The sequence below is a fragment of the Moschus berezovskii genome, chromosome 26 (genome assembly GCF_049115385.1).
Source record: "Moschus berezovskii isolate FMDL1 chromosome 26, NW_MosBer_1.0, whole genome shotgun sequence".
Lineage (NCBI taxonomy): Eukaryota > Metazoa > Chordata > Mammalia > Artiodactyla > Moschidae > Moschus > Moschus berezovskii.
The window spans coordinates 49327949-49354701 of NC_142485.1; the positions used below are offsets into that span (position 1 = coordinate 49327949).

General features: G+C 40.2%; 1 protein-coding gene and 1 pseudogene across 1 annotated transcript; both read left to right on the plus strand.

Annotated features, from left to right (window-relative positions):
* The first annotated feature begins 11774 nt into the window (after positions 1-11774).
* Positions 11775-13501, plus strand: LOC148773816 (E3 ubiquitin-protein ligase RNF146-B pseudogene; annotated as a pseudogene).
* Positions 13502-16431: 2930 nt separating this feature from the next.
* On the plus strand, positions 16432-17484 carry LOC148773817 (endogenous retrovirus group K member 9 Gag polyprotein-like). Its single transcript, XM_088832679.1, has one exon. The coding sequence runs from the start codon at positions 16432-16434 to the stop codon at positions 17482-17484; it is 1053 nt and encodes a 350-aa protein (XP_088688805.1).
* Positions 17485-26753: the final 9269 nt, after the last annotated feature.

Consider the following 26753-nt stretch of genomic DNA (forward strand, 5'->3'; position numbering starts at 1 on the left):
AAAAGAAAAACGAATTAAAAGAAATGAGGACAATGTTAGAGACCTCTGGGACAATGTTAAAGGCCCCACTATTCGAATCATATTAGTCCCAGAAGAAGAAGACAAATAGAAAGACCATGAGAGAATTCTTGAGGAGATAATACTTGAAAACTTCCCTAAAATGGGGAAGGAAATAATCACCCAAATCAAAGAAACCCAGAGAGTCCCTAACAGGATAAACCTAAGGCGAAATACTCCAAGACACATATTAATCAAATTAAGAAACATCAAACACAAAGAACAAATATTAAAAGCAGCAAGGGAAAAGCAACAAATAACACACAAGGGGATTCCCATAAGGATAAAAGCTGATCTTTCAACAGAAACTCTTCAGGCCAGGGGAGAATGGCAAGACATACTTAAAGTGATGAAGAAAGTAACCTACAGCCAAGATTACTATACCCAGCAAAGATCTCATTCAAAAATGAAGGAGAAATCAAAAGCTTTACAGACAAGCAAAAGCTGAGAGAATTCAACATCACCAAACCAGCTCTCCAACAAATACTAAAGGATCTTCTCTAGACAGGAAACACAAAAAGGGTATATAAACTTGAACCCAAAACAATAAAGAAAATGACAACGTGATCATATTTATCAATAATCATGTTAAAGTAAATGGGTTGAATGTCCCAACCAAAAGCCAAAGGCTGGCTGAATGGATACAAAAACAAGACCCACATATATGTTGTTTACTAGAGAACCAATACAAAATGAGGGACAGATACAGACTGAAAAGGAAGGGCTGGAAGAAGACGTTCCACACAAATAGAGACCAAAACAAAGCAGGACTAGTAATACTCATATCAGATAAAATTGACTTTAAAACGAAGGCTGTGAAAAGAGACAAGGAAGAACACTACATGATGATCAAAGGAGAAATCCAAAACGAAGATATAGCAATTATAAATATTTATGCACCCAACATAGGAGCACCGCAATATGTAAGTCAATAACTAACAAGTTTGAAAGGGGAAATTAACAACAATGCAATAATAGTGGGAGAGTTTCATACCCCACTCACACCTATGGATAGATCAACTAAACAGAAAATTAACAAGGAAACACAAACTTTAAATGATACAATAGACCAGTTAGACCTAATAGATCTCTATAGGACATTTCACCCAAAAACAATGAATTTCACCTTTTTCTCAAGTGCACACGGAACCTTCTCCAGAATAGATCACATCCTGGTCCATAAATCTAGCCTTGGTAAATTCAAAAAAATGAAATAATTCCAAGCATATTTTCTGACCACAATGAAGTAAGATAAGATCTCAATTACAGGAGAAAAATTATTTAAAATGCCAACATATGGAGGCTGAACAACACGCTGCTGAATAATGAACAATTCATAGAAGAATTCAAGGGAAATCAAAGTATGCATAGAAATGAATGAAAATGAAAACACAACAACCCAAAACCTCTGGGACACTGTAAAAGCAGTGCTAAAGGAAGGTTCATAGCAATACAGGCACACCTAAAGAAACAAGAAACAAGTCAACTAAACAACCTAACTCTACATATAAAGAACTTAGAAAAGGAAGAAATGAAGAACCCCAGGGATAGTAGAAGGAAAGAAATCGTAAAAAATTAGGGCAGAGACAAATGCAAAAGAAACAGAAAGGACCATAGCAAAAATCAACAAAGCCAAAAGCTGGTTCTTTGAGAAGATAAATAAAATTGACAAACCACTAGCCAGACTCATCAAGAAACCAAGGGAGAAGAACCAAATCAATAAAATTAGAAATGAAAATGGAGAGATCACAACCGAAAAAACAGAAATACAAAGGATTATTAGAAAATACTGTCAGCAATTATATGGAAATAAAATGAATAACTTGGAAGAAATGGACAAATTCTTAGAAAAGTACAACTTTCTAAAACTGAACCAGGAAGAAATAGAAAACTTTAACAGACCCATCACAAGCACAAAATTAGAGGCTGTAATCAGAAGTCTTTCAGCAAACAAAAGCCCACGTCCAGACGGCTTCAGAGCTGAATTCAACCAAAAATTTAGAGAAGAGCTAAGAGCTATTCTACTCAAACTCTTCCAGAAAATTGCTGGGGAAGGAAAACTTCCAAACTCATTCTATGAGGCCACCATCACCCTAATCCCCAAACCTGGTAAAGATCCCACAAAAAAAGAAAACTACAGGCCAATATCACTGATGAACATAGATACAAAAATTCTTAACAAAATTCTAGCAATTAGAATCCAACAAGACATTAAGAAGATTATACATCATGACCAAATGGGCTTTATCCCAGGAAAGCAAGGATTATTCAATATCAGCAAATCAATCAACGTAATACACCACATTATCAAACTGAAAAATAAAAATCATATGATTATCTCAATAGACACAGAGAAAACCTTCGACAAAATTCAACATCCATTTATGATAAAAACTTCCAGAAAGTGGGAATAGAAGGGACATACTTCAGCATAATAAAAGCTATATATGACACCCACAGCGAACATTATAATCAATGGTGAAAAACTGAAAGCATTTCCCCTAAAGTCAGGACAAGACAACGGTGCCCAGTCTCACCACTACTATTCAACATAGTTCTGGAAGTTTTGGCCACAGCAATCAAAGCAGAAAAAGACATAAAAGGAATCCAAATTGGAAAAGAAGAAGTAAAATGTTCACTGTTCGCTGATGACATGATCCTCTACACAGAAAACCCTAAAGATTCTACCAGAAAACTACTAGAGCTAATCAATGAATACAGTAAAGTTGCAGGATATAAAAATCAACACACAGAAATCCCTTTCATTCCTATACAATAATAATGAGAAAATAGAAATTAAGGAAACTATTCCATTCACTGTTGCAAAGAAAAGAATTACATACTTAGGAATATATCTACCTAAAGAAAGAAAAGACTTGTACATAGAAAGCAATAAAACACTGGTGAAAGTAATCAAAGAGGACACTGACAGATGGAGAAATATACCGTGTACGTGGATTGGAAGATTAAATATTTTGAAAATTATTATACTACCCAAAGTAATTTATACATTCAATGCAATCCCTATCAAACTACCAACCATATTTTTCACAGAACTAGAACAAATAATCTCACAATTTGTATGGAAATACAAAAATACCTCGAATAACCAAAGCAATCTTGAGGAAGAAGAATGGAACTGGGGGAATTAACCTGCCAGACTTCAGGCTCTACTAAAAAGCCACAGTCATCAAGACAGTATGGTACTGGCATAAAGCCAGAAATATAGAACAATGGAACAAAATAGAAAGCCCAGAGATAAATCCACGCACCTATGGACACCTTATCTTTGACAAAGGAGGCAAGAATATAAAATGGAGAAAACACAGTCTCTTTAACAAGTGGTGCTGGGAAAACTGGTCAGCCACTTGTAAAAGAATGAAATTAGAACACTTCACATCACCATACACAAAAATATACTCAAAAAGGATTAGAGAACTAAATGTAAGACCAGAAACTATACAACTCCTAGAGGAGAACATAGGCAAAACACTCTCCGACATAAATCACAGCAGGATCCTCCAAGTCCCACCTCCCAGAATATTGGAAATAAAAGAAAAAATAAATGAATGGGACGTAAATAAAATCAAAAGCTTCTGCTCAGCAAAGGAAACTATAAGCATGGTGACAAGACAGCCTTCAGAATGGGAGAAAAAAATAGCAAATGAAACAACAGAAAAGGATTAATCTCCAAAATATACAAGCAGCTCCTGCAGCTAAATACCAGAAAAATAAATGACCCAATCAAAAAATGGGCCAAATAACTAAACAGACATTTCTCCAAACACATAAAAAATGCTCAACACCCCTCGTAATCAGAAAAATGCAAATCAAAGCGACAGGGCAATACCATTTCACACCAGTCAGAATGGCTGCTATTGAAAAGTCTGCGTGCAATAAATGCTGGAGAGGGTGTGGAGAAAAGGGAACCCTCTTACACTGTTGGTGGGAATACAAACTAGTACAGCCACTATGGAGAACAGTGTGGAGATTCCTCAAAAAACTGGAAATAGAACTTCCATATGATCCAGCAGTCACACTCCTGGGCATACACACTGAGGAAACCAGTATTGAAAGAAACACATGTATTCCAGTATTCATTGCAGCAGTGTTTATAATAGCGAGGACATGGAAGCAAAATAGATGTCCATCTGCAGACCAATGGATAAGAAACTTTGGTACATATACACAATGGAGAATTTTTCAGCCATCAAAAATAATGCATTTGAATCAGTTCTAATGTGGTGGATGAAATTGGAGCCTATTATACAGAGTAAAGTAAGCCAGAAAGAAAAACACCAATACACTATACTAACACATATATATGGAATTTAGAAAGATGGTAACCTTAACCCTGTATACGAGACAACAAAAGTCACATAGGTGTATAGGACAGTCTTTGGGACTCTGTGGGAGAGGGTGAAGGTGGGATGATTTGGGAGAATGGTATTTAGCATGTATATTATCGTATGTGAAATGAATCACAGGTCCAGGTTGGACCCATGATACAAGATGCTTGGGGCTGGTGCATGGGGATGACTTGGAGGGAGGATATGGGGAGGAGGGTGGTGGGAGGGGGTTTCAAGAAGGGGAACACATATACATCAAGGGCAGATTCATGTCAATGTATGGTAAAAACAACCAATATATTATTGTAAAGTAATTAGCCACCAATAAAAAAAAATAGATTGCCAGGACCCAGATGGGAAGAGGGTTCATCATGGGGATGGTGAATGTCATACTTCCCCTGAGAAAAGCAGGCAGAAATCACCTCCTGGCCACCTACGTCATAAAGGGCTTTGTTGCATCACTCACCTATCCTGTCAGCTAAAGGTGCTCAGGAGGCACAAAATGCTGATACAAGTAAAACCCACAGCTAGCACTCCCAAAAATTAAATAATGTTTGGAGGGAACAGACCAAATATCAATTAGGCCACTTTATCCTAATAAATTGGTGGGAGCAGTGTGTTCCCAAGGGCAGGGAAGTGGAGGTGGCCCAATCCCGGTGCATATGACAAAGAGGATCACCACAGACAGATAAATTTTTGGGGAGGAGGGCACCATATAGTTTGTGCGATCTTAGTTCCCTGACCAGGGATTGAAACCATTTGTGTTTCCTTGTTAATTATCTGTTTAATAGATATATCCATGGTTGTGAGTGGGGTATTAAAGACTCCCACGCTTATTGAGTTATTGTTAATTTCCCCTTTCATAATTATTAATATTTGTCTTATATATTGCTGTGCTCCTGTGTTGGGTGCATATATATTTTTAATTGTTATACCTTCTTTGTGGATTGATCCTTTGATCATCATGTAGTGTCCTTCTTTGTCTCTTTTCACAGCTTTTGTCTTAAAGTCTATTTTATCTGATATGAGTATTGTTACTCCTGCTTTCTTTTGGTCTCTATTTGCGTGGAATATATTTTTCCAGCCCTTCCCTTTCAGTCTGTGTGTGTCCCTCCTTTCGAGGTGGGTCTCGTGTAGACAACATATACAGGTGTCTTGTTTTTTATCCATTTAGCCAGTCTTTGTCTTTTGGTTGGGGCATTCAACCCATTTATATTTAAGGTCATTATTGATAATTATGGTCCCATTGCCATTTATTTTATTGTTTTGGGTTTGGGTTTATACCCCCTTTCTCTGCTTCCTGTCTAGAGAAGATCCTTTAGCATTTGTTGGAGAGCTGGTTTGGTGATGCTGAATTCTTTCAGCTTTTGCTTGTGTAAAGCTTTTGTTTTCTCCTTCATATTTGAATGAGATCCTCGCTGGGTACAGTAATCTGGGCTGTAGGCTATTTTCTTTCACCACTGTAAGTATGCCCTGCCCTTCCCTCCTGGCCTGAAAAGATTCTATTGAAAGATCAGCTGTGATCCTTGTGGGAATCCCCTTTGCTGTTATTTGCTGTTTTTCCCTTGCTGCTTTTAATATTTGTTGTCTTTCTTAATTTTATTAATATGTGCCCTGGGGTGTTTTGCCTTGGCTTTTTCCTGTTTAGGACTCGCTGGTTTTCTTGGACTTGGGTGATTATTTCCTTCCCCATTTTAGGGAATTTTTCGACTATCATCTCCTCAAGGATTCTCTCATGGTCTTTCTTTTTGTTTTACTCTTCTGGGACTCCTATGATTGGAATGTTGGGGCTTTTAACATTGTCCCACAGGTCTCTGATATTGTCCTCATTTCTTTTAAATCGTTTTTCTTTTTTCCTCTCTGTTTCATTTATTTCTATCATTCTATCTTCTATCTCACATATCCTATCTTCTGCTTCTATTATTTTACTGTTGGTTCCCTCCAGAGTGTTTTGGATCTCATCTATTGCATTATTCCTTATGCATGGACTCTTTTTTATTTCTTCTAAGTGCTTGTTAAACCTTTATTGCATCTTTTCGATCCTTGTCTCCAGGCTATTTATCTGTAACTCCATTTTGTTCTCAAGATTTTGGATCTTTTTTACTGTCATTATTCGGAATTCTTTATCAGGTAGATTCCCTATCTCTTCCTCTTTTGTTTGGGTTGGTGGGCATTTATTTATTTATCTCTATGTGAAGAGTTTGCAGAGGTAACCACACGTTTTCTTATTCACAAAGCAAGGGAGAGGAAACATGTTAAAATTACACAGGATGCTGGCTATTTCCCTATATCAATGTCAGGAAATGACCTAACACGGTCGTAATGCCTAACCTACCCCCTCTTATTTCATAGAAAACCCCTTCCCACTACTATGGGAAAGGTTTCCATGGCTGAGAAGAATGTACAGGTGCCAGGAGTGGAGCCAATTCAGATCAGTTCTACATCTGAACAAGTTGAGAGCAGCCATGTGCTTATGGAGGTGGCACAGTGGGAATATCTGGAACTGTGACTGGTGTGCTGGGACTGTCCCAGTATGCACGCAAGCCCATATTGGACACCCCTTCTTGCTCCAGCACTTATTTCTTTCGGGAAAAATTCCCAATGCTGAAAGGGGATACAGCACACACTTACATGAAATGGATTCAGCATGGACCTGAAACTCAGGGCTTCTATACCATGAACAGGATACTCAAACTAACTCCCCAAAAGACAAGGTTGGCTACTGAGCACAGGAGAAGTCCGAACTCTACCTGGCATAGGTTCTGCCCCTCTATCTCTAGCCCCACCTCAAACCAAAGTGAGAGTTACCAATACACAAGAGCAAAATTAATCTGGAACGTAAAATTATGGAAATTGTCCAATAAAAAACAAAACCAAAAACAAGTTAAACAGGAGAAGAGTTTAAGAGATTTCTAGAGAACATCAATTATAGTAACATTCACTTTATGGGGTCGTAGACGGAGAAGAGAGAGGGAAAGTGGTCAAAAATATGTATTTAATGTACTGATAGGGAAAAATTACAACCTTTAATACTCTACCCAGCAAGGTTCAGTTCAGTTCAGTCGCTCAGTCGTGTCCGACTCTCCACGACCCCATGAATCACAGCACGCCAGGCCTCCCTGTCCATCACCAACTCCCGGAGTTCACTCAAACTCATGTCCACAATGTTGGCGATGCCATCCAGCCATCGCATTCTCTGTCATCCCCTTCTCCTCCCGCCCCCAACCTTTCCAAGCATCAGGGTCTTTTCCAGTGAGTCAACTCATCGCATGAGGCCAAAGTATTGCAGTTTCAGCTTTAGCATCAGTCCTTCCAATGAACACCCAGGATCAATCTCCCTTAGAATGGACTGGTTAGATCTCCTGGCGGTACAAGGGACTCTCAGGAGTCTTCTCCAACACCACAGTCCAAAAGCATCAATTCTTTGGCGATCAGCTTTCTTCACAGTCCAGCTCTCACATCCATACATGACCATGGGAAAAACCATAGCCTTGACTAGACGGAGCTTGGTTGGCAAAGTGATGTCTCTGCTTTTTAGCAGTGGGCACAGGACTGGAAAAGGTCAGTCTTCGTTCCAATCCCAAAGAAAGGCAATGCCAAAGAAAGCTCAAACTACCACACAATTGCACTCCTCTCACATGCTAGTAGTCATGCTCAAAATTCTCCAAGCCAGGCTTCAGCAATATGTGAACCGTGAACTCCCAGATGTTGACGCAGGTTTTAGAAAAGGTAGAGGCACCAGAGATCAAATTGCCAACATCCAGTGGATCATGGAGAAAGCAAGAGAGTTCCAGAAGAGCATCTATTTCTGCTTCATTGACTATGCCAAAGCCTTTGACTGTGTGGATCACAATAAACTGTGGAAAATTCTGAAAGAGATTAGAATAACAGACCACCTGACCTGCCTCTTGAGAAACCTGTATGCAGGTCAGGAAACTACAGTCAGAACTGTACATGGAACAACAGACTGGTTCCAAATAGGAAAAGGAGTGCGTCAAGGCTGTATATTGTCACCTTGCTTATTTAACTTATATGCAGAGTACATCATGAGGAACGCTGGCCTGGAAGAAGCACAAGCTGGAATCAAGATTTCTGGGAGAAATATCAATAATCTCAGATATGCTGATGACACTACCCTTATGGCAGAAAGTGAAGAGGAACTCAAAAGCCTCTTGATGAAAGTGAAAGTGGAGAGTGAAAAGGTTGGCTTGAAGCTCAACATTCAGAAAACAAAGATCATGGTATCTGTTCCCAGCACTTCTTGGGAAATAGATGGAAAAACAGGGAAACAGTGTCAGATGTAAATAAATTTTTGGGGGGCTCCAAAATCACTGCAGATGCTGATTGCAGCCATGAAATTAAAAGACGCTTACTCTTTGGAAGGAAAGTTATGACCAACCTTGATAGTATATTAAAAAGCAGAGACATTACTTTGCCAACCAAGGTACGTTCAGTCAAGGCAATGGTTTTTCCCGTGGTCATGTATGTATGTGAGAATTGGACTGTGAAAAAAGCTGATCGCCGAAGAATCGATGCTTTTGAACTGTGGTGCTGGAGAAGACTCTTGGGAGTCCCTTATACTGCAAGGAGATCCAACCAGTCCATTCTAAAGGAGATCGATCCTGGATGTTCATTGGAGGGACTGATGCTAAAGCTGAAACTGCAATACTTTGGCCACCTCATGCGACGAGTTGACTCACTGGAAAAGACTCTGATGCTGGGAAAGGTTGGGGGCGGGAGGAGAAGGGGATGACGGAGAATGAGATGGCTGGATGGCATCACCTACTCTGTGGACATGAGTTTGAGTGAACTCCGGGAGTTGGGATGGACAGGGAGGCCTGGCGTGCTGTGATTCATGGGGTCACAGAGAGTCGGATATGACTGAGCGACTCAACTGAGCTGAACTGAACTAAACTGAACATTAAATAACCTATTACGTCAATGGAAAGAGTATCATAATAGAAAAGCAATAAGAAAACTGTAGTCTTAATTTACAGATTAGAGTATTTGAACTTAATAGACACCTACAACATTTCTTGTTGTCCTTCAGTTACTAAGTTGTCTGACTCTTTTGAAACCCAATGGGCTGTAGCCCTCCAGGCTCCTCTGTCCGTTGGATTTCCCAGGCAAGAAAACTGGAGTTTATTGCATTTCATTTTCCAGGGGATCTTGCTGGCCCAGGGATCAAATCTGTCTTCTGCGTTGCAGGCAGATTCTTTACCTCTGAGCCACCTGGCACAGTCTATCCCAAAATAGCAGAATACACACCTTCAAGTGCGCACAGGATATTTTTTCAGGGATGATCAAATGCTGGGCCACAAAACAAGTCTCAACACATTTAAGAATACAGAAATTATCTCAAGCAAGTTTTCTGACCACAATGGTACACAATAAGAAATCAATTACAGGAGGGGAATATGGGACAAACACAAACATATGTAGACGAAACAACATGCTACTAAATACGAACGAACTAACGAAGAAATCAAAAAGGGAATCAGAAAATACTTTGAGACTAATAAAAACACCAACTTACCAAAATCTATTGGATTTAGCAAAAGCAGTTCTAGGGGAAATTGTATAGTGACAGATGCTTTCCTCAAGGCGGGGGGAGAAACTGAAATAAACTACTTAACTTACTATATAAACGAAGTAGAAAAAAAAGAATAAATAAAGCCCCAAATCCTCAGCATGAAGGCAATAATAAAGATCATAGAGGACATTAATAAAATTGAGACTTCCCCTTTCCTAAAGTAAAAAAAAAATCACTTATGTGTAAAGATATTTTTGAAAAGATAAACAAAATAATTAAGTCTTTAGCCAGGTTCATTAAAAATAAAGATTGATGACTCAAATAAACAAATGCAAATGAGACATTACAGCAAACATCACAGCTATAGGGAAAAATCATAAGAGGATACTACAAGTAGATATATGCCAAACAATTGCATAACCTAGAAGAAACTGACAAATCTCTAGGACCATATAACCTTTCAAAACTGAATCAGGAAGGAATGTATAATCTGAAGAATTGAAACACTAGTAGTAAAATTGAATTTATAATAAAAAAATCTCTTAGTAAAATAAAGTTCAGGACCGCACTGCTTCACAGCAGAATGTTTACAAACATACAAGAAGTGCTTATACCCAACATTCTCAAACGATTCCAAAATATTGAGAAAATGGAGTACTCCCAAATTTTTTATGAAGCCATTATTTTCCTAACACCAAAACCAGACAAAGACACCACCAAAAAAGAAAACTCAATGCCAACATTTCTGTTGAATATAGATGTGAATATTCTTAACAAAATATGAGACCACCAAATTCAACATCACATTGAAACCATCATATACCATGATCAAGATGGATTTATTCCAGGGGCACAAGGATGATTCAATATCTGCAAATTAGTCAGTGTAGTACATCACATTAGGAAAGAGGAGGACAAAAGTCACATGATCATCTCAACAGATACTGTAAAATCATTTGGCAAAATTCAATATTCATTCATTTTGAAAACTCTCACCATAGTTGTTATGGATGGAATATATCTGAACATAATGAAAGTGAATGTTGAAGTCTCACTGTTCCCACACCAGTACTCTGGGCTAGAGAATTCCATGGACTGTATAGTCCATGTAGTCTTCAGAATATAATAAATGTGATTTATTACAAAGAGAGATGATATCCTATTCAGTGGCAAAAAGCTGAAAGCTATTCCTCTACATCAGGAACAAGACACAGATGCCTACTCTTGCCACTTATAAAACACTAGAAGTACTAGGCACAGCAATCATTCAAAGAAAATAAATGAAAGTCATCCAAATTATAAGGAAGAAATAATACTGTCACTACTTGCAGTTGACATGATACTATATACAGAAAACTATCATTTCAGTTCAGTTCAGTTCAGTACACTTGCTCAGTCGTGTCTGATTGTTTGTGACCGCATGCCAGTCCTCCCTGTCAAACACCATCTCCCGGAGTTCAAAGTCATGTTCATCGAGTCAATGATTCCATCCAACCATCTCATTCTCTGTCATCCCCTTCTCCTCCCGCTCCCAATCCCTCCCAGCATCAGACTCTTTTCCAGTGAGTCACCTCATCACATAAGGTGGCCAAAATATTGGAGTTTCAGCTTACAAAAAAATGATCAAACAAATGAAATCAAGGTGAATTAAAACCCTAAATGAAAGACTAGAATCCATGAAACACCTAGAAGAAAATGTAGGCAGAACACTCTTTAACATAATTCATAGCAACATTTTTTTTTCACCTGTCTCCTAATGCAAAGTAAGCAAAGGAAAAAAATGAGATCTAATCAAATTTAAAAACTTTTGCACAGCAAACGAAAACACTGACAAAATGAAAGGCCACCTACCGAATGGGAGTAAGTATTTGCAAATGATATGACTATAAGGAGTTAATATCCAAACTATCTAAACAGATTATTCAACTCGATATTAAAAAACAAACAAACAAACAAAATTCAATGGGAAGTTCTGATTTTCTCCAAAGAAGATATACAGAATGCAAATGAAGAAATGTTGAACATCACTGTCAGAGAAATTAAAACCAAAATCACAAGGAGATATCACCTCACACTCATAAGAATGGCTGTCATCAATTCAAAATGTCTGAAAATAACAAATGTTGACAAGGAACCCCTTGTACTTAATTGGTGGGAATGCAAATTTGTGCAGTCGCCATGGAAAACATCATGAAAGTTTCTCAAAAAACTAAAAAAAAAAAAGAACTACCAATTAACACAGCAATTCCACTCCGAGGTATATATCAGAAGAAAATGAACACTACTTTGAAAAGATACATGAATTCCAATGTGTATTGCCTCCTTTTTTACAAAAGAAAATATATGGGCTGCGGGCTCTAAGGCTGAAGAGAAAAGACGGCGAGGTGGCTTTGGCGGTGGCCACAGAGCACAGGATGGAGGAGAAAATTCTGCAAACTGGCTGATTGCTCATGAAGATGAGATTTTATTTTTGTGGCAGGCATCTGTGGGGTCTGTAATAGAAACGATTGCTTGCTGTGGAGAAATTTATCACTCTATACACAAGCTTCCTATGAACAGGAAAGCAAATGAGTCTTGTTCTAATACTGCACCTTTTCTAACTGTCCCTGAATGTGCCATTTGTCTGCAAACATTTGTTCACCCAGTCACTCTGCTTTGTAAGCATGTTTTCTGCTATCTATGTGTGAAGGGAGTTTCATGGCCTGTAAAGCAATGTGCCCTCTGTCGACAAGAAATTCCCGAAGATTTCCTTGATAAGCCAACCTTGTTGTCACCAGAAGAACTCAAGGCAGCAAGTAAAGGAAACAGTGAATATGCCTGGTATTATGAAGGAAGAAATGGGTGGTGGCAGTATGATGACTGCTCTAGCAGAGAGCTGGAGGATGCTTTTTCCAAAGGTGAAAAGAGCACTGAAATGTTAATTGCCGGGTTTCTCTATGTTGCCGATCTTGAAAATATGGTACAGTATAGGAGAAACGAACATCGACGTCTCAGGAAGATCAAGCGGGATACAATAGATATACCAAAGAAGGGAGTAGCCGAATGTAGGCTGGGCTGTGATTCTAATACTGCAAACCTAGCAAGAGAGAGCTCTGCTGATGGAGCATACAGTGTACCGACTCAGAGCGGAGCTTCTGTTCAGTTGTCTTCTGTGAGACCCCTGACATCAGTAGATGGTCAGCTAACAAGCCCCGCCACGCCATCCCCTGATGCAAGCACTACTCTGGAAGACTCTTTTGCACATTTACAACTTGGTGGAGACAGCATAGCGGAAAGGAGTCATAGAGGGGAAGGAGAAGAAGAGCACTGATCACCATCTTCAGGCAGAGCACCAGAACCAGACACTTCGATTGAAGAAACCAAATCCGATGCCAGCAGTGAGAGTGAGGATGTATCTGCTCTTGTTGCACAACACTCCTTGACCCAACAGAGACTTTTGGTTCCTAATGCAAATCAGACAGTATCTGATCGATCAGGAACTGATCGATAATTGGCAGCAGATGGAAGAGTGAGTGTCAGATATCGAAGGCCTGATGGACAGTGCACAGTAACGGAAGTTTAAATAAAAAAGTTTTCAGATCCATGCTCAAGATGAAAATGGTTATCTGTAAATTTCTGCCCACATAACATTATAGTCATCTCTAGTAGTGCATTTTAGGAGTTGGGGTGGGAAGGGGTATGGAAAGGATAGACTTGTAAGTAAGGTGGCTCAGAGGTTAAAGCGTCTGCCTCCAATGCGGGAGACCCGGGTTCGATCCCTGGGTCGGGAAGATCCCCTGGAGAAGGAAACGGTAACCCACTCCAGTATTCTTGCCTGGAGAATCCCATGGACGGAGAAGCCTGGTAGGCTACAGTCCACGGGGTCGCATAGAGTCGGACACGACTGAGCGACGGAACGGAACAGAACGGAACACATCTATGTTGAGAAATTTAGTTAATATAAGGAACTTGGGTGTTAATAGTTGAGAGCTGTTTAGTAATAACCCAATTTTCTTGAGGTCTGTTTGTTTTATAGTTTTTTTTTTTAATGCCTTCAGTTCTTTTGGCCAGGGTGTGTGTATTATCTGTGCATTAATGGTCCTCATCTGCCTACTGCACTGGTTCACATTTTTCTGCATGGATTGACATAAAACCATTACAAAAATTTGGCACCTACAAGATGTCTGGTATCAGTATGAAAAGAAAGCTTAATTAACATGAGAACAAATGCGAATTTGGGGTTTTAAAATAGAAGAATAACAACCATTTAATAATAAAGTTACTGAAATGGAAATGTAAAGAAAAGAGCTTATAACTTATGTTTCAGAATCTTGTCTGCAACACACTTCATGGCGTTCTCATAGGCTTTGCTGTCTAGTCCTTGTAGTTAGCAGTTTCTCTTGATCCACATTTTTTTTATTATAGACTTTACAATTTAATAAAAACTAGAATTTATCAAAAAAAAGAAAAGATATGGAAGCAACCAGTGAACAAAACACACATGGTTCCTCTCTTCAAAGCACTCGCATGGAGTATGGCAGAAGCAAACATTTGAACACTATAGTAATCCTTAGAAATAATGGCAGATACATGTTCGCTGAGATGGAAAAATTCTTCCACCATATTGTATAGAAAAGGAAGGCTACAAGAATACAAGGAAAAGAATGATGTACAAAAGTTAAACAAGCATGTGAAATAAAAATCTGAGGTTGGAAAGGAGTCAATCAAAAAGATTCCTGCACACTGGACCAATAGTATCCTTATTTTACAGAGCAGCATGAGCACAGCCCTTAGCAGGTACCCATTGCTATGCCTTACTAATCCACATCCTATTACTAAGCAAAAGATCTTGCTCAGCAATTGGACAGTGCATCCCCGGCCCCGCCCACAAGCAACCAACTGTCAATGAGGTACCTACAGGTACGTCACCTGTTCAGCTGTTGGTCAGCTACAGATTGGGCCCTACCTGATGAAAACTGTCAATGAGGGACCATTGGGAAAGTAATTCAGTCAAGAGTCCGTGGTGCAGTGGTCATGTGACTCTTGAATTTGGGCATCTTACTTTTTTCTTTTTCTTTTTTTCTTTTTTTTTTTTCATCAGGAATATATTTCTGGTAGATGGGGAAACTTGAGTTTCCCTACTCAATATAAGAGTTGAAGTGTCCCCAACAATATTAGTGGAGGAGACATTGAACACTTTCTTTGCTCTGATGTGTAATCTTATGGAGACGGTGTAGTGACCGTGGGACAACAGACTGAGGATTCACCAAATCTTGGGGTCTCTAAAGCTCATTGGAGTAGAAAAAACAAACAACATGTTCTTAGTTACATTTTTCCATATTAAGTGCTTGCTCTTACGTTCCTTAAGCCCCTTAAGAACCCCCAATAGGAAGAGGGTGGTCTAGAGATGAAGCGACCAGAGGACTCTGAAGTGCTGAAATGGGATAAAAAGTGTTCATACAGGGATGGAGGAGGCAGAAGTGTTGAAGGAAGACATATAAGTCAAAGAATAAAGGGAACGGTGTTGAGAAAGTGAGGAAGAGTTGCCTGAGGAGAAGGTCCTCACCAGAGGCCTTGGCGGAGGGCCGGCCTCACTCAGCACATCTCCAACGTTTTCAAAAACATCTTGCCCTTTGAAGCTCTTCCATTCGGCCCTTAACAACCCTCGGCATGCAGCGCAAGAAACACTCCCTAACCCAAGTAATGCTTTCTTTGTCCTTCTTTATTTAGTGTTAGGAATACTCCCTTCGCACATAGTCCAAGAGTTAATTGGAAGCCATGCTGGCAACCTTGACTGATAGCTGACTTGAATCTTAGGAACTGATTAATGTTTAGAAGTGGAGCCAGCATGTCTGGTAAAGCTATGTAAATCTAAGTTTATCAACACTCCACAGGTGTCCTGGTTTTTGTCATGCTGATGTAGCTGTCAAAGTCTTCCTCCCTCGTAATACTATATAATAGCGCTGGTAAAATAAAGCAAATTGTCAGTCTCCTAGAAGGCTGTCCGTGTCCCTTTTTCAGAGGCATCTCTGCCAAGCTCTATAAGTGGCGCCCAACGTTGGGCTTGAAGAACCCACATTTCTAAAATGGAGACGTGCCTCCTGCCAAAAGAGGTAAGCAGAACATGGCACACCAAGAGAGTAAAGTTCCTTTCGTTTCTCTAGTGAATCATTTTTTAAAACAGTTTGAAGAGAACGTTTCTACAGAACAGCTAATGGAATGTTATAACCTTGTTGTTGATTACAACCCATTGTTTTACCGAGGAAGGAACGTTAGATGAGCAAGTCTGGCACAGAGTGCAAACTAATGTCTTGACGGCATACAGACGAGAAGCCCAGATTCCTCCCTGTTGGTGGGTAACCTGGGCTCTAATTCGTACCATCATTGAACAATTAGATGGGATAAAAGTGGATGTTGAGGTAGAAACAGTACAATCACTGCATGAATATGAATTGGAAGAAAAAGATATGCAAGGGGCTCTTCATCACAAAAGTGTCCTTTTTGGACAGAGGGATGTATCTCATTTGCTGCCACCGCCTCAGCCAGCAAAAACAGATGCAAGAATGGCTGAACCGTTGGAGAGCCAGTTTCCCCCCTCCTCGGAAGGAATTCTTATCTTTCCCTAATGCTCCGACTTTAACCCTTCCATCACTGACAACTAACGTTCCCCGTGCTTCTTTTCTGACCTCCGTTACCAGCTCCTTGACTCCTCGCGACTTGGTCAAGCAGGCTTTTCCTATATTCTTTGACCATCCCCAACAGGGGCAAGTGACCTGGAGCAATCCTGATTTCAACATCATTTCGACCTTTAAAAAGGCATGTACTCTCTATGGGCCCACTGCTCCTTACTGTCTTGAATTCCTTCGGAACTGGGCAGAAAACTGGATACCAGCGGATTTTACTGTCATTGCGAAAATGGTCCTTACACCCCAACAATTGCTCCAGTGGCAGATGTGGGTGAATGATGAAGCGACAGAGATGTTTCAAGAACAGCAAAGTCGGGGAAACCCCGTACAGCTTACTTTTGATATTTTAACTGGCACAGGGACAATGGCAGAGACAGCTTCTCAAATACAGGGCGTGACCCCGCCCATGATGCATGGAATTAAACAAATAGCCCTAAATGTATGGTCTAAAGTGGATAGTTCTCTGTCTGATGGGTCCTTTGTAAAAATATTTCAAGGACCAAATGAAGAATGTGCTCAACTCCTCGGAAAGTTAAAAGATGCAATAGAAAAATCTATTAGTTATGCAAATGTGCAACAAATGATTTTGAAGAAATTAGCATTTGAAAATGCAAATGAGGACTGTCAAAATGTTATCAGGCCCATCAGAGAAACAGGCCTTATTATGGATTACTTGAAAATATGTAGAAGCATTGGCTTCATATGTCATAGGGCACAGGTCGCCGCTATGGAAACATATGCCATACAAAAAAGCATGAATGTAAAATATTTTAACTGTTGCAAGCCAGGTCATATGAAGAAACAATGTTGTTTATCTGTAAATTCGTCTTTGACTGCTTCTACAAATAAAAAGGGGAAGCCTCTAGGGCCTTGCCCATGATGCAAAAAGGGCAATCATTGGTTAAGTGAATGCAAATCTCAATTCGACAAAGATGGCAATCCATTGCCCTTCAAGCTAAAACACAATCAGGGAGGTTCAGGAAACTAGAAATGGGGCTTCCCTTCAGCCCCGCACCAAAAGAAGGGGATAATATAAAACCTAGCATTATGACTCTTTCCTCAGCTACGCAGCACAGTGCCTGTGTAGATATTCCTAGCCTGAGGGACATAGAACTGTTAGTAATTAATTCTCCCTATAAAATAGATACTGGTTATTACAGGCCTATTCCTGCTAACACTGTGTGACTCATATTGGGCAGGAGTGGTTGTACTATGAAAGGGTTGCATGTTATGACTGGAGTTATTGATGAGGATTATGACAGAGAGATTTCAATAATGGTACAAGTCACTCAAAATATATATCTGCAAAAAGGGGATCGCTTTGCCCAGATGCTCCTGTTGCCCTATGAGAAACCACAAAAATCGTTCCAATCTGTTCGTGCTGGAGGTTTTGGCAGCACTAACTTTTTTGTGGGATTAACTGCTCTCTTACAGGAGTTAGAAAAGCCCATTTTGACTTTGAACATTAGAGGAAAGAATTTTAAAGGAATGTTAGATACTGGGGCCGACATTTCCATTATCCGCTTGTCAGAATGGCCCCCTGAATGGCCCCTCCAGACACCAGCAAGCCGTATTATCAGTGTGGGAGAGGCCAGCCTTAATAAAACTTTTGAAAGTGTCTCTTACCTTCAGGCTCGAGGGCCCAAGCAGATTGTAGCTTACATTAAACCTTATATTACGGAGGTCCCTATAAATCTGTGGGATTTTTTGCAACAAACTCAAGCTCGTTTGGTATTGAATGAACCTTTTTGTTAGGGGCCATTGAGATACAGCCCCTAAAATTACAATCGAAGTCTAATGATCCAGTATGGACGGCTCAATGGCCCCTGCCTTTTGAAAAATTAGCGGCCTTAACAAAATTGACAAAACAGCAACTTAATCAAGGGCGAATCGAGCCCTCTTTCTTGCCATGGAATTCTCCTGTGTTTGTAATTAAGAAAAAATCAGGAAAATGGCGAATGTTAATAGAGTTAATAAATGTAAATGAGACTATGGTCACCATGGGAGCCTTACAGACAGGACTTCCAAATCAGAGGATGATACCCAAAGGATGGCCAGTAATTATTATAGATCTTCAAGACTGCTTTTTTACCCTTCCTCTTCATCCGGATGACAGACAATGGTTTGCTTTTTCTATTCCCACAACCAATAACAAGCAACCCATTCAAAGATATCATTGGAAAGTGCGTCCTCAAGGAATGAAAATTTCTCCACTATTTGCCAATTTTGAGTGGGACAGATCTTACTACCCATAAGGGAGTGATTCCCAGACGCATATATAATTCATTATATGGATGATATCTTACTTGCTGAGTCAACAACAGCAACTGTGGAAGCCTTGTTAGAGGCCATCACACAACAATTACAAGTGAGAAATCTAATAGTATCTGAAGAAAAAATACAATTCCAGGAAACTTAATGATTTAGGGGGCTTCCCTGGTGGCTCAGAGGTTAATGCGTCTGCCTCCAATGCGGGAGACCCGGGTTCGATCCCTGGGTCGGGAAGATCCCCTGGAGAAGGAAATGGTAACCCACTCCAGTATTCTTGCCTGGAGAATCCCATGGATGGGGAAGCCTGGTAGGCTACAGTCCACGGGGTCGCAAAGTGTCGGACACGACTGAGTGACTGAACAGAACAGAAATTACTAAAATGACTGTAAAACCTCAAAAAATGTCTGTGAGATTGGACAAAACGCGAACCTTGAATGATTTTCAAAAACTTCTTGGCAATATTAATTGGCTCTGGCCTTCTCTAGGTATACCCAATTAGGCATTAAAAAACCTTTTCAAAACGCTACAGGGACACTCTGATCTAAATAGTTCCTGAACTTTAACCCTCTCAGCCAAACAAGAACTAAAACTAGCAGAAGAGAGGATTTCTAAAGACTTTGCCTCGTGGCTACAATTGGGTATTCCGATTTCTCTTTACATTTTTGCTACAATAGATTCCCCTACCGCTATAATAGCACAGGAAGAAAAGCCTTTAGAATGGGTTTATTTTCATACCAAGCAGACAAAAAGATTGTTGCTTATATTGAATTAATTGGCAAACTTGTTCATTTGGGAAGGTTAAAGGATTCAAGCCCTTACGGGTTAAGACCCTGCGGGAATTTATCTCCCAGTTTCCAAAGAAGAATTTACTGCTGCTTTACAACTTAATCTTATGTTCCAAATAGCTTTTTCTGATTACCAGGAACAATTTATTCCTAACCACACAAAAGGCAAATTATGGGATTCTTTACGAACCACCCCATTCATTATTAACAACATAGGATCTTCCCAACCACTTTCTGCAACGCCTACTTATTTTATTGATGGCAATGAAGCAGGCTATTCTGGGATAATAGGCCCAAAATGCATAAAACGAGTCAAAAGTCCTTTCTCCTCGGTGCAACGTGCTGAATTGTGTGCTCTTTTTCTTCTCTTACCAATGGAAACAAATGCCTTTAATGTGTTCACCGACTCTTTATATATTGCTAATATGTTTCCACAATTTGTTACTAATGGATTTCCTCTTCTGATGATGAATGATTACAGTTATTCTCTTCTGTTCAGTTCAGTTCAGTTCAGTCTCTCAGTCGTGTCCGACTCTCCGCGACCCAATGAATCACAGCACGCCAGGCCTCCATGTCCATCACCAACTCCCGGAGTTCACCAAAACTCATATCCACAGAGTCGGTGATGCCATCCAGCCATCTCATTCTCTGTCATCCCCTTCTCCTCCAGCCCCCAACCTTTCCTAGCATCACAGACATTTCCAGTGAGTCAACTCGTCACATGAGGTGGCCAAAGTATTGCAGTTTCAGCTTTAGCATCAGTCCTTCCAATGAACACCCAGGATTGATCTCCTTTAGAATGGACTGGTTGGATCTCCTTGCAGTCCAAGGGACTCTCAAGAGTTTTCTTCAACACCACAGTTCAAAATCATCAATTCTTCGGCGATCAGCTTTCTTCACAGTACAACTCTCACATCCATACATGACCACGGGAAAAACCATAGCCTTGAATAGACAGACCATTGTTGGCAAAGTAATGTCTCTGCTTTTTAATATACTATCAAGGTTGGTCATAACTTTCCTTCCAAGGAGTAAGCGTCTTTTAATTTCATGGCTGAAATCAGCATCTGCAGTGATTTTGGAGCCCCAAAAAATAAACTCTGACACTGTTTCCACTGTTTTTCCATCTATTTCCCAGGAAGTGCTGGGAACAGATGCCATGATCTTTGTGTTCTGAATGTTGAGCTTCAAGCCAACCTTTTCACTCTCCTCTTTCACTTTCATCAAGAGGCTTTTGAGTTCCTCTTCACTTTCTGCCATAAAGGTGGTGTCATCTGCATATCTGAGGTTATTGATATTTCTCCCAGAATTCTTGATTCCAGCTTGTGCTTCTTCCAGCCCAGCATTCCTCATGATGTACTCTGCATATAAGTTAAATAAGCTGGGTGACAATATACAGCCTTGACGTACTCCTTTTCCTATTTGGAACCAGTCTGTTGTTCCATGTCCAGTTCTGACTGTTGCTTCCTGACCTGCATACAGGTTTCTCAAGAGGCAGGTCAGGTAGTCTGGTATTCCCATCTCTTTCAGAATTTTCCACAGTTTATTGTGATCCACACAGTCAAAGGCTTTGGCATAGTCAATGAAGCAGAAATAGATGTTTTTCTGGAACTCTCTTGCTTTCTCCATGATCCAGCAGATGTTGGAAATTTGATCTCTGGTGCCTCTGCCTTTTCTAAAACCTGCTTGAACATCTGGGAGTTCACGGTTCACATATTGCTGAAGCCTGGCTTGGAGAACTTTGAGCATGACTTTACTAGTGTGTGAGATGAGTGCAATTGTGTGGTAGTTTGAGCATTCTTTGGCATTGCCTTTCTTTGGGATTGGAATGAAGACTGACCTTTTCCAGTCCTGTGGCCATTGCTGAGTTTTCCAAATTTGCTGGCATATTGAGTGCAGCACTTTCACAGCATCATCTTTCAAGATTTGAAATAGCTCTACCGGAATTTCATCACCTCCACTAGCTTTCTTCATAGTGATGCTCTCTAAGGCCCACTTGACTTCACATTCCAAGATGTCTGGCTCCAGGTCAGTGATTACGTTATCGTGACTATCTTGGTTGTGAAGATCTTTTTTGTACAGTTCTTCCGTGTATTCTTGCCACCTCTTCTTAATATCTTCTGCTTCTGTTAGGTCCATACCATTTCTGTCCTTTATCTGGCCCATCATTGCATGAAATGTTCCCTTGGAATCTCTAATTTTCTTGAAGAGATCTCTTGTTTTTCCTAGTCTGTTGTTTTCCTCGATTTCTTTGCATTCATCACTGAGGAAGGCTTTCTTATCTCTCCTTGCTATTCTTTGGAACTCTGCATTCAGATGCTTATATCTTTCCTTTTCTCCTTTGCTTTTCGCTTCTCTTCTTTTCACAGCTTGCTTTTCTTTTCCATTGGGATGGTGTTGGTCCCTGTTTCCTGAACAATGTCCCGAACCTCCGTCCAGAGTTCATTAGGCACTCTATCAATCAGATCTAGTCCCTTAAATCTATTTCTCACTTCTACTGTATAATCATAAGGGATTTGCTTTAGGTCATATCTGAATGGTCTAGTGGTTTTCCCTACTTTTTCAATTGAACCTGATTAATGTTTAGAAGTGGAGCCAGCATGTCTGTTAAAGCTTTTGTAAAGCTAACTTTATCAACACTCCACAGGTATCCTGTTTTTTTTTTTCATGCTGATGTACCTGTTAAAGTCTTCCTCCCTCGTAAAACTATATAATAGCACTTGTAAAATAAAGCAAATTGTCAGTCTCCTAGAAGGCTGTCCGTGTCCCTTTTTCAGAGGTGTCTCTGCCAAGCTCTACAGAATGGAAGGAAAGTCTGAAGGTCAAGAGCTGAAACACCATGCCCCTGAATCACCACTCCCCAGAAACAGACACACAGAGGTGTCAGAAGTAGGTAAGTTGTATCATGGCCTCCCTCAGGCTCCACTAGCCCATGTTGATGGGCAAAGTGATTCATTGTGATGTCTAAGACCCCAAGGCCACCATTGGCTCAGGGAGTGCCTAGCTAACCAATCAGATTGAAGGGTGTGACTCCTCATTGTCCTGAGAAGGTATTTATAGGGGGGTCAGAGGCAGAGATTCTGGGTTAGGCCACTTCCTGGGATCATCATGACTAATGGAACCAGGAAGCCTCAGAAGCCAAGAAGTGTGGCAACGTGGTTGGCTTCAAGGATGAAAGGAAGAAAGATGACCTGTTGTCAACGGAGATACAGACAGTGTGAAGGTAAGATGACTCCATCTATGCTCCCCATGTTTTAAATTGACTTTGCTGCCCAAGAACTCTGCAGTGCCCTTGCCTGGCACAAATGCCCTCATCAGCCCACATCCCTTTTTCATGAAATCTCCCTTCCAACTCAGTTGTTATAGTCTTTCCTAAAAACTAATACCCTTGTCTCTTCTTTCCAGGCACGAAAAAACCATGAGGGTCAGAAGACCTCTACAAGGGACTTCGAGAAAGAAAATTCTATCATATGACACACAGTGAAAGAAGGTGAAGTAAACAAGAAAAACAAACTGGTTTTTCTGTTCCTGTGCACGTAAGACACTGAATCCATGCCAAAAAAGTACCAAAATTTGAGGCAGAGCCCAAAAAGGAGGCAGAATCGAAAGAGAAGATAAACTCAGCCGTCCCAGAATGAGAGACCCATTAGAATTACAACCTAGGCAGCCAGTAACTGAATACCAATATTCAGACAGTTTAGAATTATTTCTCCAGAGGTCTGCTTTCTTACAAATGGCCAACCAGGAAAAGACGGACCCTCACACTCACAAAGTAAACTGATGGTTGCCATTAAAATAAACATCCAAGGTGATATTGGTGTGTCTTATTTTTTTTTGTGTGTGTGTGTGAATTTTCTAATGGAAAGGGAGGGGATGGAGAGAAGAGGTGGGCACCTGAGTGCAGAGGGGTGTGGAGTCGTGGGAGATTGGGGAACAGACCCTCAAGCCCTCAGGCCCCCAGTTAACCAGAGAGTAGAGGTCTGGACTGGGTCAGGAGTCTGCCCTGAAGATGGATAACCCTACTTAACAATTGATCTCAGAGGAAAATATTAGTGATGTGCTGTTACTGCCTTTGTTTGGGGTGTGGAATGACATTGGGTCTAGATTGCCAGAACCAAGATGGGAAGATGGTTCAACATGTGGATGGTGAATGTCACATTTCCCTGAGAAAAACAGGCAGAAATCACCTCTTGGCCACCTATGTCATAAAGGGCTTTGTTGCATCACTCGCCTATGCTTTCAGCTAAAGGTGCTCAGGAGGCACAAAATGCTGATACAACTAAAACCCACAGCAAGCACTCTCGTAGATTAAAATAACGTTTGGAGGGAAAAGACCAAATATCAATTAGGCCACTGTAGTCCTAACAAATTCCTGGGAGCAGTGTGTTCCCAAGGGCAGGGCAGTGGAGGTGGCCCAATCCCAGTGCATATGACAAGCAGGATCACCACAGACAGATAAATTTTGGGGTGGGGGGAACCATGCAGTTTGTGGGATCTTAGTTCCCTGACCAGGGATTGAAAACATTTGTTCTTCCTTGTTAATTTTCTGTTTAGTCGATTTATCCATAGGTGTGAGTGGGGTATTAAATTATCCCACTCTTATTGTGTTATTGTTAATTTCCCCTTTCACAATTATTAACATTTGTCTTACATATTGCAGTGCTCCTTTTTTGAGTGCATATATAATTACAATTGTTATGTCTTTTTTTTTTTTTTTGCTTTGATCCTTTGATCATCATATAGTGTCCTTCTTTGTCTCCTTTCACAGCATTTGTTTTAAAGTTTATCTGATATGAGTATTGCTACTCCTGCTTTCTTTTGGTCACAATTTGAGTGGAATATGTTTTTCCAGCCCTTCCATTTCAGTCTGTATGTATTTTGAGGTTGGTCTCTTGTAGACAACATATATAGGGGTCTTGTTTTTCTATCCATTCAGGCAGGCTTTGTCTTTTGGTTGAGGCATTCAACCCATTTACATTTAAGCTTATTGGTAATAAGTATGATCCCATTGTCATTTACTTCATTGTTTTGGGTTCAGGTTTATACCCCCTTTCTCTGCTTCCTGTCTAGAGAAGGTCCTTTAGCATTTGTTGAAGGGCTGGTTTGGTGATGCTGAATTCACTCAGCTTTTTCTTGTGGGTAAAGCTTTTGATTTCTCCTTTGTATTTGAATGAAATCCTTGGTGTGTATAGTAATCTGGGATATTGGCTATTTTCTTTCATCACTGTAAGTATGCCCTGCCATTCCCTCCTGGCCTGAAGTGTTTCTATTGAAAGATCAGCTGTGATCCTTGTGGCAATCCACTTGTGTGTTATTTGCTGTTTTTCCCTTTCTGATTTTAATATTTGTTCTTTGTCTTTGACCTTTCTTAATTTTATTAATATGTCTTGGAGTGTTTTGCCTTTGGTTTTTCCTGTTAGGAACTCTCTGGGTTTCTTGGACTTGAGTGATAATTTCCTTCCCCATTTAGGGAACTTTTCAACTATCATCTCCTCAAGTATTTTCCCATGGTCTTTCATTTAGTCTTCCTCTTCTGAGACTTCTATGATTCAAATGTTGGGGCATTTAACATTGTCCCAGAGGTCTCTGAGATTGTCCTGATTTCTTTGAATTCATTTTTCTTTTTTCCTCTCTGTTTCATTTATTTCTACCAGTCTATCTTCTATCTCACTTATGCTATTTTCTGCCTCTGTTATTCTACTCTTGGTTCCCTCCAGAGTGTTTTGGACCTCATCTATTGCATTATTCCTTATGTATGGACTCTTTTTAATTTCTTCTAGGTGCTTGTTGAATCTTTCTTGCATCTAGTCGATCTTTGTCTCCAGGCTCTTTATCTGTAACTCCATTTTGTTTTCAAGATTTTGGATCATTTTCCCTATCATTATTAGGAATTTTTTATCAGATAAATTCCCTATCTCTTCCTCTTTTGTTTGGGTTGGTGGGCATTTATTTATTTATCTCTATATGAAGAGTTTGCGGAGGCAACCACACGTTTGCTTACTCACAAAGCAAGGCAGCGGAAACAGGTTAAAATTACACAAGATGCTGATAGTTTCCCCATAACAATGCCAGGTCATGACCTAACCTACTCTGAATGCCTATTCCAGCCCCTCTTATTTCATAGAAAACCCCTTCAAACAACTATGGCAAAGGCTTCCATGGCTGAGAAGAATGTACAGGTGCCAGCAGTGGAGCCAACTCAGATCTGGTCTACATCTGAACAAGTTGAGAGCAGCCATTACCAGTGCTTATGGAGGTGGCACAGTGGGAGTATCCAGAACTCTGACTGGTGTGCTGGGACTGTCCCAGTATGGACCCAAGCCCATATTCGGCACCCTTTCTTGCTCCGGCACTTGGTTTTTTGAGAGCAAACTATAGAATGCTGGAAGGGGATACAGCACACTCCTACATGAAATGGAATCAGCACGGATCTGAAACTCAGTTCTTCTGTACCATGAAATGGATACTCAACCTAACTCCCCAATAGGCATGGTTGGTTACTGAGCACAGGAGAATTCCGGGATCACACCTGGCACTGGTTCTGGCCCCTCTATATCTAGCCCGAACTCTCACCAGAGTTGCCAAAACAGAAGAAGAAAAATTAATCTGGAACTTAAACTTTTGGAAATCGCCCAACAGGAAAAATAAAGCAAAAACAAGATAAAAAGGAGAACAGTTTAAGAGACTTCTAGACATCATCAAGTATACTAACATTCACTTTAATGTGGTCGTAGAAGGAAAAGACAGAGAGAAAAGGGTAAAAAATATATATATTTAAGGTGCTGAAAGCGAAAAATTGCAACCTATAACACTCTACCCAGCAAGAATACATCCAGAATTGGAGAGAAGAACTTCTCAGTGAAGCAAAACTAAGAGTTTATCCATATTAAACCAACTCAGAAGGAAATATTAGAGTCTTCTCTAAGTGGAAAAAGAAGTAAAAATCTATAGAGAAGGGAAAAACTCCCACCAGTACACGCAAACACATAGTAAAGGCTGTGGATCGACCAACTAGATAACCTAGTATGAAAATTAAAAGACAAGTGAATTGCAAATTAGGCTAACTTCATTAAACCCCATTTTATATAAATGG